Raw genomic sequence first — 19858 nt, 5'->3', positions numbered from 1 at the left:
GGGAAAGAGGGCTGCCTCTTCCCCGCATGGACTTATATACTTTATTCTCCACCCACCACATATAGATACATTTTGCCCCATGCCCCCTTTCACATAACCCTCCCATCCCTACAAATATAGCCTAACACATAATACCTAATACATAATAGCCTAGAACTCCCAAACACCTAGTCATGCGCTTGCTTCATTACGGCTGCGCCTACATTACGCTGGGCTTACTTATACACAACCCTCTTTACAAATTTAAAATGCATTTCTGGCCTCTGAACACGCTGTACTGTTGAGGCATATTGACAACAAAACCAACACAACAGCAGCTCACTCTTTTCTACTCGGTGGGAACATTTCCTAAATCTCTTTGACATTTATCAGTTTCTAAACCTTGGTCAAAGTGCACAGGGATAAAAGATGAAGACAGTATGCTTAAAGTCAGGAAAACACAGTCTTGTTGAGCAAAAGGTGGTGAACCCACGAACCCAATTTTTAAAGGTTTCAGCGACTACAACAGAAGTAGAAGAAATTCCTAAGATTTATATTCTCACAAATTTATCACAGAGCTTTAGAAATAAGAGAGGTTGTATCTATTATGTACTCTACGTTATCAAGACTTTAGCTCTATGTGCTTTATGGATGTCATGATATGCAAATGGTAACATATGGTGTGACTGGTAGCAAGCAATTTTATAAAAAAAAAAAAAGTGAATTAAAAATAAATTTATTCAAATTAATTACATTTTGTACACTGTGCCTTAGGTCAGAATATTACTACTGTCCTATCCCTTCTCATCCTGCTTTGTAAATGTGTGGAAACCAGCACTTAACTCCTGTCGGCATACATTTAGATCATGTGCAAGGGGGTGGCAACACCCAGGTTCGGAGAAAAGTTTGATCACGGTCATTGAACCTTTGTGATGCTGTGATCTATAGAGATTGTGCCATTTTAAAGGAGGAGGACTCCCTTTGCCTCTTTGTCAGCCCTGGCAATATCGATCAAAAAGTGTATATAATTTAAATTCTAATTTTTATGTACCAAAATAATTAGACAGAAAAAAAAATATACACTCTGAAATGCAAATAACAAGACCTCAAATAGCAACTTTACATTCGATAAAAAATAAAAAGGTTAAGACTCTTGGAATGCAGTGAGGGTTAAACAAAAGAATGAGCTGTGTCTTGAAGGCCAAATTGACTCACATCCTTAAGGCTGAGTTCACACGGGGTGTATACGCTGTGTAAAAGCAAGCAGCATATCCGCCCCTTGCTCAGCAAGGAGATCCGGGCGAAAATTGGCAGCAAAGCGTGGTGCAGTTTTTCACCTGGAATGTCCGCTGCGGAAAACTGCAGCATTTAGACGGCCTGCTAGCAGGCCGGCCTACTGGGATGACGTTTTATCCCAGCAGACCGCTTCAGCCTGTGATTCGCTGTAGCGGCAATTACATGGCATGACACGGCATCCCAGGAGCCCAGCCTGGAGGAAGAAATACAGACTTCTGGGTAAGAATGATACTTACCCAATCTATAATAGTTATTTTAGGCACATGTTTTATAATACTGAAACTCACAAAAATCAATCAGAGAATGAAAAATAATAAATTAATAACACTTGTTTTAATAAAAAGAAAAAAACAAAGATTGATTCCACTCAAACACCTCCAAATTCAGGTGTGATTGCGGTTAGTATCCCACTTCCATTATGTCTCACTCCAAGGAGTTGAGATATGAGGAGTTGTTTGGTAAAACCTTCACAGCGTGGAGCTGGTTTAGATGTCTCTTTGTCCTTCTATAATAAGAGCGAAACATCATGGTTACAGGGGTACACACAGGAATGTTAAAGGAATTTTCCAAGTGCTTTAGTGCCCACAACAGAGATAGCAATATGCTGCCTATTAAACTGACTTTGGCAACTTTTTACATAAATTACATCATAAACTGCGTGAGTTGGTTTTGGAGTTAGTGATAGTATTCCTGTCATTCTTCAGGTGGCCTAGAGCGGTTTTACCTTTGGTTATCTAAGGTGAAGAAGGGGTTAATATTGATATACATATCCCTGGAGGTCTATGGTGCTCTACTGGTTAACACATTTATTGTAATTATATTATATTAAGTTATTGTTACAGACTCTGCTCCCGCTCCCTGCCACTACTGTATACTTACCTCTCCATAGCATCTTCTGACTCCTGGCGGCGCCGCGTCCCTCCCTCTCTCCAGTCTTGTCGCAGCCTCCATCGCCGCCACTCTCCTCCTGCATCTCAGCCTCATTCTAGTGCGCACGCAAGCTTCCTACCTTAAAGACACTGCACATGCCAAATTACTTCCACCTACACCACCTCCTGGCCTGAGCAGTTAGGTCCATCCTAGCTAGTCCAGTGAGACCCTAGTTGGATTGACCTCTGCCTGTAGCTTTGGCTATCCTTGCCATGTTGCCTGCCCTAACCTTTTTCTCAACCAACCGTGAGTGCCCATGTGCCACCTGCCCTGTCTTTTGCTATACCTTACATTGCATACCGTCTGCTGTTTTTGTGCCACACCTGTTTACATTGGCCATCACCAAGGAAGACGGAGTTAGCAACCTGGGTTTCCCCAGCAGCGAGGTCAAAATCCCTGTATAGAATTAAAGAGTGAATACCCGGGGTCCCCAAAGACCACTCCCCAGTTTAGCCACACATCAATCCCTTGGTGACACAGTGGGCTCACACTATCTTCTGCAGGCCCCATCACAGTCTCATTATCCACGGGCCCCCTGACAGTTTTTATACTGTTTAGGATGGTGTAGGGGTTAGTGGTGGTCCAAAGCAATGGTCCAAAAGTGTACTTATAATTGAATTGTATTTAATATAGATTTTTTTTAAATTAAAGTGTTCCTCCAGCTGACACTAGGGGGCTGCTCACTGTATATGCTCAGGGGGGGGGGGTACCCAACACTAGGAACACCTCCTTCCTCTACAAGTGATACTCTTGGTTACTAGTGATTTTCATTTTCTCTCCTTTCCAACAAAATAGGTCTGGAGAGTCTTAACTAGTCTAAAAAGGTATGCTTCCACACTGTAGAGCTAGAATTGTATTTGTCAGGGTAAGGAGCCCAATGATAACCATAATGATCCCTCCAAGTCAGTCAGTTATGTAGGCATAGGGACAGCCCATAAGAAAGGTCCCTCAGTGCTAAGACCCTGCAAAAAACTCACCAGGTCTCAACGTCTTTGAATGTGATGGGGGAGGGGGATAGGATATTGGGATTGCCTGCAGTTACCTTTGAAATTCCGGTTAAATGAGGTTTGAAAATCAATTTTTTTTTTGTTGCTATGATGGTGCACATAAGAGTTTTGCACAATTTGTAAAATATAGAAAATTCCTATTTCCCTTTCCTTCATCCAGTTAAATAGAACTGTGAAATTCCGGCATACAATTTTTATTTGTATTTTTTACAAAATAAAAAGGATATTTTATTATTTTGAGGCAGAAACCACCAATTTCTGACATTAGCTATAGCACGAAATCAGAAATCCACATAAAACATAAATGCATTGTAGAATGATAGACAATCCCTTTGTGATAATAGAATATTTATTGTTGTTCTGGGTAAATACTTTTTAAAGAACCATATTTTTTTTTTCCATAGGAACAGCAGTTCTCAATGTGAGAAAATACAGTGGATGATATTCTATTAACATGTATGATTACAAACTACTACCGTAGAATATATTACAAAATGTTTGCAGTCTGTTTACAAAAAGTAAAAACTTGTCTATTGTAGAATTGTTATATTGTCAATTATTTACATGGACAGAAAGGTTAGAGAAATCTGATCACTGAAAGCATGAACATCCGCCAGATGGCACTGGAATATAGTTGGTAAAACTTTTTATAAGGGCATATTCAGACGTGGCCGAATTGCTGTGGAATTCCGCTGCGGACAGTCCGCAGTGGAAATCCTTAGCAGACAGTTTGCCCATTGGTTTCCACACCTTCTTAGTTATCTTCGTGCAGACGTTGCAGAAAACTCCTCTGCGGACCATAGGCTGCAGTGCGTAATTTTCAGTCCGCAGCATGCACTGTCTGTTGCGGAGAAGAAGCGTAATTTCACTGCGGATTTCAGCCTTTGCAATGCAAAAACTGAAATCTGTGGCAAGTCCGCTGTGTTTTTCTGCAACGTCTGAATTACCTGTCAAATATGCAAATGTTGGTGCAGATTCGTTGCGTAATTGCCCAAAATCTGCACCAATATTGGCAGCGGAAAAATTCGGCCACGTCTGAACGTGCCCTAAAGCTCCACTTTTGCATTTTGAGGAAATAGAGGTTGGTCCTTTAATTAGTCAGTGGCAGTACAGCTTTCTATTGTAGAAGATGGTCAGCAGTCATTTAAATAAATAAACACGTATTAATTTCAATGTTCACTGTATGATGTTTCATTTTTCACATAGGGACCAGCTGATCGTGGAGGGACCCTGCAGTGGTACACCATGCAACTTGCTTTCAATCCGAAAATTTAATTGGACTTTTTTAATTACAGCATAAACAAAATTCAGTACAATGTGTTGCATGTGAGCTACAAATAGTTTAAAAAACAGTAAATATGTTTCAAAATAGTTTAAAAACAGTAAATATGTTTCAGAGAAGTGTCCTTTTAAGGCAACTACTGAGTTCTTGCTGATGCCAGCAAGGAAGACTAAAAAAGAGAGCATTCATTAGCTGATCCTTATGCCCTGTTCATGCCCAGCCCACTGGGCAGTACAGGACATGCTGAGACTGATAGTGAACATCACATTACTATAAAAGAGTGCTTTGCAGCCATAGTACAATATTTAGAAGCATAGCTTCACTTTAAAAAGCAATAACATTATTTAATTTGCTCCTTTTAGAAATTTATCAACAAAATTATGGTTTGGATTCTAGCAATAAAATGTAAACTGAAATAATGGTATAAAGCCTATACAGTAAAAAGACGATGGAGTAAAAAAACAAGTAAATAGGTATATAGAACAAAAAATATTAGTGTTAATATTAAAATATGATTGTGCATGTTTCTTTAAATATGTATTATTCATGTGGTAATGAATAATATTGTAAAAAAGTTCAGTTCCCATTTTACATATCATGTGTATAAATTGCAACCAATGTAGCATCTAATACTTAAAGTGAAAATCTATTTTCGAACACCGTTTTGTTTTTTCATTATTTTACCCTGCATATACAATGATTTAAAAGATAACTTGCTGGCTGCTTACGTCCACCACTAGGGGGGCTTAGGAGCTAACTGCACAGTGTTATACATTCAACACAATAATGACACAGTATGCGGAATGCTCCCATGCTCCCTCTAGCAGTGACTACAGGTAGCCAGCATGTTATCTTTTAAATCAAAGTCTATGCGGTGGATTTGGAGCTCTATATCAGAAACACAAAGCCCTGACCACTGCCGTAATTATATATTAGGAGATTAATCAGAATTTTGGACCTATAAATGACATGCTGATAAAGGGTGGAGACTTACTTTAGGCAAAACTCTCGATAACCAGATACTAGAAATGAGCAAATCCATTCAAAACGAATCAGATTTCCCAAAAGTTTTGAATTTAACGAAATTTGAAACTTGTGGGGGTCTCTGTTAGCAACGCATCCCTGCTGCCTACTGAAATTATGTTGTTTTGTCCCATGTGACCGCTGCAGCCAAATACAGGCTGTATAGGTCTCATGGGACAAAACGATGTCATCCCAGGAGACCGCCAGGGACGCATGGCCGCAGCAAACACATAGGACAAAACTATATAATCTCAGGAGACCACCAGGGACGCATGGCAGCAGCAAACACATAGGACAAAACTATATCATCTCAGGAGACCACCAGGGGCGCAGGGCAGCAGCGAACACATAGGACAGAACGATCTAATCTCAGGAAGCCGACAGGGATATGTCGCTACGGTAGACCAAGGGAGGTGAGTAACATTTTTTTTTTACTTTAGGGGTTAGGGGTGGACTTGCAAGTGCCCCGATTGCCCTGTTTGACTTTCTGATGTCTTCTAGGACTGTATCCAACTCGAATACAGTCGTAAAAGACATCAGAAAGGGCAATTGGGGCACTTGTGATTTGCAACAAATTTATTCGGACCAAATCAAATTGGACAGCTGATTCGTCAAATTCGGCCCTACAACTATTTTCGGGAAATTCGCTTATCTCTACCAGTTGCCTAAAGAGTCTGATATTTTAAAAGAATGCAAGGAATTAGCACCTCCTGCTGGTCCATTGCATATAAATATAAATGGAGTTTAATATAACAATACAGACTTGTCCAGCTTGTTTTTTATGATTCCAATTCAATACAATCTTGTGCCATCCAGTAAAAAAACAACTTACAGGTTAAATTATAAAATGTTGTGAATATAGGAGTCTACGGACTATATACAGATGTAGAAGAACTGAATTTGTTACTCAACTGTTATCAACTGTATACATTAACATAACTGAGCTCTGCTACATCTGTAGGTCATAATTTCTGCAATGAGTTAAAATGCTAAAAAGTTATCACGTTTTTTTTTTTTTTAGAAATTCCATAACGAAATCATTGACAAGTGAAGGATGTCATTTCCAGGTGACAGGTGCACAGTATCACTTCCCTTGAGCTGAAAACATAATACAACCATATGTTCTTATCATGTCTGCAGAAAGGGGAGAAATATTAATTGGCAGAGAACATGAAAAATGTGAAAATTGATGCTACCCTTATGGAATATGTTAATGTCTATTTGTAGATTTTAATAATTTAAACCAAAAATACAGTGGAATAAATAAAATAGCAGCTCAGTCGTCCTTAATGATAAACTAAAACATTACACAATATAGAAGCAGTGACCATCACATTCTACTTAATATGAGGGCACTGTGAAAACAACTCATGGAACGACTCGTGACGTCTTCCAGCATGTTCTTTCTTCAGGAAACATTCTCTTCAGCTGGCACAACTTCCAGAAGTATCTGCAGCACTGTGGTGACCCTATCTGTAAAAGAAGAAAATAATATTGGTAAGTAGAGGATAGTGAAGGAGGAGTTTCTCTGAGGATTTATACATCAGTATTCATCATCTGGTAAAGCTTTTACCTGTCATAACACAATATACATAATGCATTTTTATTTTACATGGCTTCTCTCTGTGACATTCAACATCCCCAGCATGCTTTATCCCAATAACATGGAAGGTCAAATCAATGGTTTCACTGCAAATGACTACAAATGAAATAGAAAAATCAAAGATTGATGCTAAGAGGAGGTTTAAAAAAAAAATAAAAAAAATCATGTATTAGACTTAAAGCCCTAGACATTAGATTAGAACATTAGCATAATGATAAATGCTTATACATAAGAAGCAAAGGACGCATAGATTTTTCTAAAAGCTATGGATAAACTGCAGTTATAATCATGGTTCCGCATAAAAGTAAAGAACTTATTGTAAGTCAATGACACATGCAGAATTAAAAAGTAAAAGTTAACAAAAAAAAAAACAGAAAGAAAGCAAAAAAGACATCATTATCCCGAATACTATTGGCTCTATAATGTATAGGAGCTATTTTTTCCAACTTTCTATTGTATAAGTGGTTTCGCAGACTATATGATACTGATAGGGTCATAGTATATCTGAATAAATATATAAAGCACCTATATCAAAGTGTGAAATTGTAAATGAGTAATACACCATGCTATTTGTCATCATTTTGTCACGGCACCGGATTTTATAATGCATTTTTATTTTACATGGCATCTTACATAGAGGTTAGAGAATCAGAAGAAACTCATACCCAATCCTAGGATGACCGGACCATGCACCCCACTGCTCTCCAGTCCCACATCTTCATTGTAATACATTTTGAAAGACTGCTAGAAATTCCTACTTTCGAAAATAGACACTTAGTACGGTTCTTTTAAACCACTTTGTAGTCAACTTCAAACAATTTCCAGTCTCGGAATCGTATCTGTTTGACAAATTTAGCTGACATGAAGATAATTGATGTATGTGACCTGCACCCCTGCTTTCCCCCAAGACGGTAGATATAAGATCAACCATAGAAGTACAAATATAGCATGCTGCAAACACATTGGGGAGAATTTATTAAAACTGGAGTAAGTGGGTTTAATATGCAACAAATTTATTAAAAGACAAAATAAATTAGTCGCGCCTTCAGATGCCCGTGGCCGCAGAGTAAAATTTCTGCTATAAATGGCGTAAATTTTATTAAATGTGTCAGGCTGTGGGTGGCCCCACCCACTCCACTAAGCTCCCCCTACTTTTTAGAAAAGAGGCTTGAGCAGCGGAAAGGCTTAAAAGTTGTTATTTTTCCCGCAATTTGCGACTTTTATGCCGTTTGCAACTCTTCTACGTCATAAAACGTGGAAGTTGAGACCAGTGGCATGGTGGAGCTTTATATTTGTGTGAAGTTATGGATCAGAACGCTTAAAGAGGCTCTGTCACCAGATTATAAATGCCCCATTTCCTACATAATCTGATCAGTGCTGAAATGTAGATAACAACAGTGGTGTTTATTTTGAAAAACGATAATTTTTGAGATTTAGTTTCTTAAAGACCAACTGGGCGTGTTTTTACCTTTGACCAAGTGGGTGTTGTAAAGAAGTGTATGAGGCTGACCAATCAGAGACCAATCAGCCTCATACACTTCTCATTGTTCCAGCCCAGCTTCTTTCACTGCACAATCTCACTGTGCTGTGGATCATGCTGGGCTGGAACAATGAGAAGTGTATGAGGCTGATTGGTCACTGATTGGTCGGCCTCATACACTTCTTTACAACACCCACTTGGTCAAAGGTAAAAACACGCCCAGTTGGTCTTTAAGAAACTAAATCTAAAATTGCTCATAATTTGCTCAAAAATGATTGTTTTTCAAAATAAACCACTATTGTTATCTACATTACAGCGCCAATCAGATTATGTAGGAGATAGGGCATTTATAATCTGGTGACAGAGCCTCTTTAAGTTATTAGCTATCATACAACATTAAAGTCATGATTCATTGTATAACATTGTTTTACTTTAGAATACAATTTTAAGTTGAGGTCCTGAGATTGCTGTTGCTCCATGACTCTCTTCTTTCATGTATGGGAAGAAATGAAGGAACTTATAGATTTAGATTATATGTAAGGAGGTAAGGAGGTGTTTGGGAAGAAAATAATTTAAGTTGATAAATTAAAAATGCCCTAAAGCTGACCAAGCTCAGTTTCTTTTAGGAGTACAGCCTTAACCCAATCCATTTGACAAATGTATGAAGTATGAACACCTGGAGCATAGCGGTCTATGAGTTATCAATTCCTGAAGAACTGTGTTACATAAAAGACAATGTCGCTTCCTCTATAAAATCAATGGAATTATTCTGGGTCTGAAGATAGCATGTATGGGGTTGAGAAGGGGTGTAATTCATTAACCGTTTAATGACCAGGCCATTTTTTTGTTTTTCTAATTCTTGTCTTTCCCTACTCGCTTTCCAAGAGCCATAACTTTTTTATTTTTTCCATTGACATTGAGGCTTATAAGGGCTTGTTTTACTGCCAGCACGAGTTGTAGTTTTTCACAGCATCTTTTAATTTTTTTATTGTACTATGTTATGTACCAGGAAACTGGAACAATTTCTTTGTGGGGTGGAATGGGGAATAAAATTGTGATTGCGCCATTGTTTTTTTTTTTTTACTTCTTAGATGTTCACCGTTCCGTAAAAACAACATGTTAACTTTATTCTGTGGGTGATTAGGATTATATTGATAATATATATATATATATATATATATATATATATATATATATATATATATATATATATATATTTACTACTTTTACAAAGAAAAATCTAACTGTTTAAAAAAGTTTGTGTCGTCATATACTGAGATCCATAACTTTTTTTTCCCAACGCTTAAACGGTGTGAGGGCTTGTTTTTTGCGGGACAAGCTGTAGTTTTTATGGATGTGGCGATATCAATTATGTTTATTTTATTTATTTTTTTACTATGCTCTAGGGGGAAAATGTTTTTTTTTAACTCTTAATTTTTGTTTTTTACATAAAAAAATTACTTTATTTTACTAATTTTAACTTTTTTTATTAGTCCCCATATGGGAATTCAACCAGCGATCATTAGATCGCTTGCACGATATACTGCAATACTAATGTATTGCAGTATATCGTGATTCTGACAGGCATCTATTAAGCCCTGCTGGAGGCAGCACTTAATAGGATCACAAAAATGGCGGACCTGGGGGCTTTCATTAGGCCCCTAGGCAGCCATAGCAACCATCACCCCCACCCCCAGCGATTGCATTGCGGGGGGCACGATGAGCTGTTAGAGGGGGTCGCCCCCATCTTTCTAACGATTTAAATGCTGCGGTCTCTATTGACCGCAGCATTTAACATGTTAAACTAGCAGGATCGTTACTCTGAAGTGTCGGCTGTAACATACAGCCGACAACGGCATCATATGGAGCGGGTTCACTATGTGAGTCCGTTTCATACTTCCCCAACCCGACTTTGGCGTATGGATATGTCAAATGTTGGGAAGGGGTTAATATTTGTTTTTGTTTGTATATTTTTTTAACTGTATTTTAGTTTTTTTATTAGTCCCGCTAGGAACTTGAACTAGCGATCATTGGATCGCTTGCACAATATACTGCCTCTGACAGGGCTTAATAGAAGCAGAACAATGGCAGACCTGTGGGCATTCATTAGCCCTCCAGGCTGCCATGACAACCAGCGGAACCTTGTAATCATGTCATGGCCGATGGGTTGTCGGAGGGCCTGCCCCCCTCTTTCTAATGCCTTAGATTCTGCGGTCGCTATTGACCACAACATTTAAGTGGTTAAAAGCAAGATCAGAGTTATCACCGATCCCGGGGGTTAGAGCAGGGTATCAGCTATAATATACAGCTGACACCCGCAGCGTATGGAGTGAGCTCAGCCTGTGAGCCTGTGCCATATAAGCCCCCTCCCACTATTACGTGCATGTACCATTGTTGATCATAAATGAGTAAACATGTCAAATAAATAAAAATAAAATAAATTGCATTATATCAATATTATATATATATATATATATATATATATATATATATATATACACATCAATATCTATATCTATAACTATCCATATGTCTACATATATACATATATATATATCTAAATATATATATATATACAGTATATATATATATATATATATATATATAGAGATATAACTATATATATATATATATATATATATATATATATATTTATATATATCCAAAAAATGAGCAGCAACTCCAAAATGAAGGGTGAAAAAAGTGGGTACTTTATTGCCCGTGCAACGTTTCAGCTCCGTTCACTGGAGCCTTTCTCAAGCTTGAGAAAGGCTCCAGTGAACGGAGCTGAAACGTTGCACGGGCAATAAAGTACCCACTTTTTTCACCCTTTATATTGGAGTTGCTGCTCATTTTTTGGATTTCTGTGTATCTGGGACTTGGTCTGTCCCTCTGAGCTTGCACCCACACGCTGCTGGTGCTCTGCTGGACTTTGTATATATATATATATATATATATATATATATATATATATATATATATAATCATTGCATAGGACCTTGGAGAGTAACAACAGTTAGGGTTAGGTTGTGTTCATAATGAACCTGTAGAGGTGGGGGCAAAACCTATTAAGACTATGCTTTAGAGAGATCTACTTTATTTCCAAGTAGCTTTAAAAGGTAAGGGTGTAGTTGAATAGGTGTCTATAAGTACAGTATAAGATATATCTCATCAAAATATTCAGTCTACTCATACGATCAATTATAGTTTCCTTATTGTAAAGTGTAATACAATATTTATAACAAAGACAATGCAACCCACTCATCAGCACGACTCCTCTCAGTCATTAAATACTGAAACTATCAAACTGATGTAATTGCATTTTGCTTATTAATCTGAGTTAAAGCTATATGTGAATATTTCTTGTATGGAGATATAACATGTAACTTTACAGTTACTTGACATAACAGTTCTAATTAACATTAGGAGACGCAATTAACATGACATCTTACCATAAGGGGCAGGGGATGTATTTCAAATGATGCTATATGAATTAATTTGTATAAAATATACAATAGGTAGAATACTTCTTTACATGTGATTTTAGTATAGATTATAATTAATTATTGACACAGTGAATGAAGTAAATGGTAACGTCTTGTGGCTGAGAATGATGTAAATGAAGCCATCAATTGATCGTTATGCAATACAGTAGACTATACTAATGAATCTGGTTCACACTTTTGTCTATGATGGGAAAGACAGTGCACTGCATCAATTAGAACTGCACATTTATCACAGTTCTGTTTGGTTCAATTAGTTTCCGAATGACGGCAAGAATGCCAGAATACTGCAATAGAGTGAATGTATTGTCCTCTAGACCTTAAGAGTATCAACTTAAGTGAACTCGACACTGCAGTAAAGAGCCTTTTTCATTCATTGCTTCGGAGGAAAACTATAATGCGCTATAGATACTGTTTTCCTTAGAACATACTTTATTACTTTGGAGGAGATGGTAAACTGTACTTAAGTACTTGAAATTTATTGAAAAATAAACCCTCAACAACAGCTGCATCGCAAACATGTTCTAGAGAATAATAACATTTTCAGAAAGTTGTAGTGTCATAAAATACAGTAATCTAATGTGATATTGATCACAACGGCATTTTAAAATGTGTTCTTGTGCTTGACTTGAAACTTATATTGGTAGTGCAAAGTTAAACTTAGGGAAGAACACAAAGGAACATAAATGAGAACAGCCATACAATTGCATTCATTAATAAGCATTGCTTTGGGCCACCATTTACATAACCATCCTGTCCCATACGTGTATATGTTGTATAGTTGCTTTTCCCTTATTCTTACAATTATTGCCTACCTGCATACAACATACTAGACTGTTGAAAGTCACTGCCTACCTGCATACAACATACTAGACTGAAGAAAGTCACTGCCTACCTGCATACAATATACTAGACTGAAGAAAGTCACTGCCTACCTGCATAAAATATACTAGACTGAAGAAAGTCACTGCCTACCTGCATAAAACATACTAGACTGAAGAAAGTCACTGCCTACCTGCATACAATATACTAGACTGAAGAAAGTCACTGCCTACATGCATACAATATACTAGACTGAAGAATGTCACTGCCTACCTGCATAAAATATACTAGACTGAAGAATGTCACTGCCTACCTGCATACAATATACTAGACTGAAGAAAGTCACTGCCTACCTGCATACAATATACTAGACTGAAGAAAGTCACTGCCTAACTGCATAAAATATACTAGACTGAAGAAAGTCACTGCCTACCTGCATAAAATATACTAGACTGAAGAAAGTCACTGCCTACCTGCATACAATATACTAGACTGAAGAAAGTCACTGCCTACCTGCATAAACCATACTAGACTGAAGAATGTCACTGCCTACCTGCATAAAATATACTAGACTGAAGAAAGTCACTGCCTACCTGCATAAAATATACTAGACTGAAGAAAGTCACTGCCTACCTGCATACAATATACTAGACTGAAGAAAGTCACTGCCTACCTGCATAAAATATACTAGACTGAAGAAAGTCACTGCCTACCTGCATAAAACATACTAGACTGAAGAAAGTCACTGCCTACCTGCATACAATATACTAGACTGAAGAAAGTCACTGCCTACCTGCATACAATATACTAGACTGAAGAAAGTCACTGCCTACCTGCATAAAATATACTAGACTGAAGAAAGTCACTGCCTACCTGCATAAAACATACTAGACTGAAGAAAGTCACTGCCTACCTGCATACAATATACTAGACTGAAGAAAGTCACTGCCTACCTGCATACAACATACTAGACTGAAGAATGTCACTGCCTACATGCATACAATATACTAGACTGAAGAAAGTCACTGCCTACCTGCATACAATATACTAGACTGAAGAAAGTCACTGCCTACCTGCATAAAATATACTAGACTGAAGAAAGTCACTGCCTACCTGCATAAAACATACTAGACTGAAGAAAGTCACTGCCTACCTGCATACAATATACTAGACTGAAGAAAGTCACTGCCTACATGCATACAATATACTAGACTGAAGAATGTCACTGCCTACCTGCATAAAATATACTAGACTGAAGAATGTCACTGCCTACCTGCATACAATATACTAGACTGAAGAAAGTCACTGCCTACCTGCATACAATATACTAGACTGAAGAAAGTCACTGCCTAACTGCATAAAATATACTAGACTGAAGAAAGTCACTGCCTACCTGCATAAAATATACTAGACTGAAGAAAGTCACTGCCTACCTGCATACAATATACTAGACTGAAGAAAGTCACTGCCTACCTGCATAAACCATACTAGACTGAAGAATGTCACTGCCTACCTGCATAAAATATACTAGACTGAAGAAAGTCACTGCCTACCTGCATAAAATATACTAGACTGAAGAAAGTCACTGCCTACCTGCATACAATATACTAGACTGAAGAAAGTCACTGCCTACCTGCATAAAATATACTAGACTGAAGAAAGTCACTGCCTACCTGCATAAAACATACTAGACTGAAGAAAGTCACTGCCTACCTGCATACAATATACTAGACTGAAGAAAGTCACTGCCTACCTGCATACAATATACTAGACTGAAGAAAGTCACTGCCTACCTGCATAAAATATACTAGACTGAAGAAAGTCACTGCCTACCTGCATAAAACATACTAGACTGAAGAAAGTCACTGCCTACCTGCATACAATATACTAGACTGAAGAAAGTCACTGCCTACCTGCATACAATATACTAGACTGAAGAAAGTCACTGCCTACCTGCATACAATATACTAGACTGAAGAAAGTCACTGCCTACCTGCATACAATATACTAGACTGAAGAAAGTCACTGCCTACTTGCATACAATATACTAGACTGAAGAAAGTCACTGCCTACCTGCATACAATATACTAGACTGAAGAAAGTCACTGCCTACCTGCATAAAATATACTAGACTGAAGAAAGTCACTGCCTACCTGCATAAAACATACTAGACTGAAGAAAGTCACTGCCTACCTGCATACAATATACTAGACTGAAGAAAGTCACTGCCTACCTGCATACAACATACTAGACTGAAGAATGTCACTGCCTACATGCATACAATATACTAGACTGAAGAAAGTCACTGCCTACCTGCATACAATATACTAGACTGAAGAAAGTCACTGCCTACCTGCATAAAATATACTAGACTGAAGAAAGTCACTGCCTACCTGCATAAAACATACTAGACTGAAGAAAGTCACTGCCTACCTGCATACAATATACTAGACTGAAGAAAGTCACTGCCTACATGCATACAATATACTAGACTGAAGAATGTCACTGCCTACCTGCATAAAATATACTAGACTGAAGAATGTCACTGCCTACCTGCATACAATATACTAGACTGAAGAAAGTCACTGCCTACCTGCATACAATATACTAGACTGAAGAAAGTCACTGCCTAACTGCATAAAATATACTAGACTGAAGAAAGTCACTGCCTACCTGCATAAAATATACTAGACTGAAGAAAGTCACTGCCTACCTGCATACAATATACTAGACTGAAGAAAGTCACTGCCTACCTGCATAAACCATACTAGACTGAAGAATGTCACTGCCTACCTGCATAAAATATACTAGACTGAAGAAAGTCACTGCCTACCTGCATAAAATATACTAGACTGAAGAAAGTCACTGCCTACCTGCATACAATATACTAGACTGAAGAAAGTCACTGCCTACCTGCATAAAATATACTAGACTGAAGAAAGTCACTGCCTACCTGCATAAAACATACTAGACTGAAGAAAGTCACTGCCTACCTGCATACAATATACTAGACTGAAGAAAGTCACTGCCTACCTGCATACAATATACTAGACTGAAGAAAGTCACTGCCTACCTGCATAAAATATACTAGACTGAAGAAAGTCACTGCCTACCTGCATAAAACATACTAGACTGAAGAAAGTCACTGCCTACCTGCATACAATATACTAGACTGAAGAAAGTCACTGCCTACCTGCATACAATATACTAGACTGAAGAAAGTCACTGCCTACCTGCATACAATATACTAGACTGAAGAAAGTCACTGCCTACCTGCATACAATATACTAGACTGAAGAAAGTCACTGCCTACCTGCATACAATATACTAGACTGAAGAAAGTCACTGCCTACCTGCATACAATATACTAGACTGAAGAAAGTCACTGCCTACTTGCATACAATATACTAGACTGAAGAAAGTCACTGCCTACCTGCATACAATATACTAGACTGAAGAAAGTCACTGCCTACCTGCATACAATATACTAGACTGAAGAAAGTCACTGCCTACCTGCATACAATATACTAGACTGAAGAATGTCACTGCCTACCTGCATACAACATACTAGACTGAAGAATGTCACTGCCTACCTGCATACAACATACTAGACTGAAGAAAGTCACTGCCTACCTGCATACAATATACTAGACTGAAGAAAGTCACTGCCTACCTGCATACAATATACTAGACTGAAGAATGTCACTGCCTACCTGCATACAATATACTAGACTGAAGAAAGTCACTGCCTACCTGCATACAATATACTAGACTGAAGAAAGTCACTGCCTACCTGCATACAACATACTAGACTGAAGAAAGTCACTGCCTACCTGCATACAATATACTAGACTGAAGAAAGTCACTGCCTACCTGCATACAACATACTAGACTGAAGAAAGTCACTGCCTACCTGCATACAACATACTAGACTGAAGAATGTCACTGCCTACCTGCATACAACATACTAGACTGAAGAATGTCACTGCCTACCTGCATACAACATACTAGACTGAAGAATGTCACTGCCTACCTGCATACAACATACTAGACTGAAGAATGTCACTGCCTACCTGCATACAACATACTAGACTGAAGAATGTCACTGCCTACCTGCATACAATATACTAGACTGAAGAATGTCACTGCCTACCTGCATACAACATACTAGACTGAAGAATGTCACTGCCTACCTGCATACAACATACTAGACTGAAGAATGTCACTGCCTACCTGCATACAACATACTAGACTGAAGAATGTCACTGCCTACCTGCATACATCGTATTGGACTGAAGAAAGTCACTGCCTACCTGCATAAAACATATAAAGCTGAAGGAAATCACTGCCTACCTTCATAGAACATACTAGACTGAAGAAAGTCATTGCCTACCTGCATACAATATACTAGACTGAAGAATGTCACTGCCTACCTGCATACAATATACTAGACTGAAGAATGTCACTGCCTACCTGCATACAACATACTAGACTGAAAAAGTCACTGCCTACCTGCATACAATATACTAGACTGAAAAAGTCACTGCCTACCTGCATACAACATACTAGACTGAAAAAGTCACTGCCTACCTGCATACAATATACTAGACTGAAAAAGTCACTGCCTATCTGGGTAAACATTTAAAGCTGAAGGAAATCACTGCCTACACGCATAAAACATACTAGACTGATGAAAGTCACTGCCTACCTGCATACAACATACTAGACTGAAGAAAGTCACTATCCACCAAAATGTATCCCAAGCATATAATGAACAGTTAAGACATACATTTATCTTAAAAAAACCAAAAAATGCCTTAACAAAAAGTATACACAAAAGTATTTCTGAAATAGAAAAATATATAAATATTTATTGTCCCATTAAGGGAAATACCCCCCTCTAAAAAACATACAGTTAAAAAAAGTTTATGGAATTAAACAATGATATAAAGTATATCACCAGGGACCAGGAATCTAGAATCTGGTCTCCCTGGGTACACCATGGGATTAGTGCATAACAACCCCCTCTCTTTCTCTCTCTCACAGACCCCCACTCTCATGACCCCCGGTGTCTCCCCCGACGCCCCCCCCCGGCGGGCCTCCCCCAATGGGTCCCCTCATGCTCCCCCCAAGCATGGGGGGACCCATTGGGGGAGGCCCGCCGGGGGGGGGGGGCGTCGGGGGGGCTCCGGGGGTCATGAGAGTTGGGGTCTGTGAGAGAGAGAAAGAGAGGGGGTTGTTATGCACTAATCCCATGGTGTACCCAGGGAGACCAGATTCTAGATTCCTGGTCCCTGGTGATATACTTTATATCATTGTTTAATTACATAAACTTTTTTTAACTGTATGTTTTTTAGAGGGGGGTATTTCCCTTAATGGGACAATAAATATTTATATATTTTTCTATTTCAGAAATACTTTTGTGTATACTTTTTGTTAAGGCATTTTTTGTTTTTTTTAATATAAATGTATGTCTTAACTGTTCATTATATGCTTGGGATACATTTTGGTGGATAGTGACTTTCTTCAGTCTAGTATATTGTATGCAGGTAGGCAGTCCACACTGAAAATAAATCTAGCGACAGGAGGGGGTCCTGTCGCTAGATTTATTTTCAGTGTGGACGGTGTGCGGACTGTGATCGGGTGAGGAGGTGAGGTATCACAGAATGGTATGACAGTCTCCTCTACTGCGGAGGAGACTGTCAGCAAGATTGTATGCTGATGCGTCCCCACCCAATCTAGCGGACAGTCTTTTCCAGCATCACCATACAATCTTGCTGATAGTCTCCTCCATAATCACCACCCAATCTTGCTGACAGTCTCCTCCAGCGTCACCATGCAATCTTGGTAACAGTCTCCTCCATCATCACCACCCAATCTTATGGTGACTGGAGGAGACTGTCAGCAGTATTGAGTGGTGATGCTGGAGGAGACTGTCAGCAAGATTGTATGGTGACGCTGGAGGAGACTGTCAGCAGTATTGGGTGGTGATGCTGGAGAAGACTGTAAGCAGGATTGTATGGTGATGCTGGAGGAGACTGTCAGCTAGATTGGGTGGTGATGATGGAGGAGACTGTCAGCAAGATTGTATGGTGACGCTGGAGGAGACTGTCAGCAAGATTGGGTGGTGATGATGGAGGAGACTATTAACAAGATTGTATGGCGACGCTGGAGGAGACTGTCAGCAAGATTGGGTGGTGATGATGGAGGAGACTGTCAGCAAGATTGGGTGGGGATGCTGGAGGAGACTGTTAGCAGTATTGGGTGGTGATCCTGGAGGAGACTGTCAGCAGGATGGAGGGATAAAGACATTTAGCAGGAGAGGCATTTAAAAAACGCAAAAAAAAACATGTCAAATACACGCCGTGTGAACCTGTCAACTGAAAAGTCATTCACTTCACTTTCATCATTCTAAGGGTATGTTCAAACGCAGTGTTTTCAGCCATTTTTCGGGCCGAAAACGTCCAGAAAAACGTTTGAAAAATGGGAAGCAGAACGCCTCCAAACATCTGCCCACTGGTTTCAATGGGAAAGACGGCGTTCTGTTCCGACAGGGCGTTTTTTTACGCGACCATTTTCCAAAAACGGCACGGAAAAGGACGCCCGCCAAAAAGAAGTGCATATCACTTCTTGGGACGTTTTTTGTACTACATATACAATGGCGGCGCCGTGATGAGGACAATCCATCAGGTGATCTCGGTTTTAACTGTTTTAATTATTTATATTACGCACGCTTGCACTGCACAGATGTTTGTTATTATTGGATATTGGATACTTTAGAGATATTGCTGCCTGTAGGTTTTGTATTGTTTAGTATCCATCTTATTTACACATGATTTGTTTATACCCTATATTATGATGTGTGTCGTTTTCTTAAAATTGTTTTTTTATGGAATATTCTTATATATTTTGATCTTATTAATATTTAATTGA

General features: G+C 38.7%; 1 protein-coding gene across 1 annotated transcript in view; it reads right to left on the bottom strand.

Annotated features, from left to right (window-relative positions):
- Positions 1-3543: 3543 nt before the first annotated feature.
- SLC7A11 (solute carrier family 7 member 11) overlaps positions 3544-19858 on the bottom strand; it is a 262008-nt gene continuing 245693 nt past the window's right edge. Inside the window, exon 12 of the mRNA XM_075860442.1 lies at positions 3544-6990. Coding sequence (XP_075716557.1) covers positions 6926-6990 — 65 coding nt within the window. The 3' untranslated portion in view covers positions 3544-6925. The remainder of the gene's footprint in view (positions 6991-19858) is intronic.

The sequence above is a fragment of the Rhinoderma darwinii genome, chromosome 1, assembly GCF_050947455.1.
Source record: "Rhinoderma darwinii isolate aRhiDar2 chromosome 1, aRhiDar2.hap1, whole genome shotgun sequence".
Lineage (NCBI taxonomy): Eukaryota > Metazoa > Chordata > Amphibia > Anura > Rhinodermatidae > Rhinoderma > Rhinoderma darwinii.
This window is presented reverse-complemented; position numbering and strand designations above follow the sequence as displayed.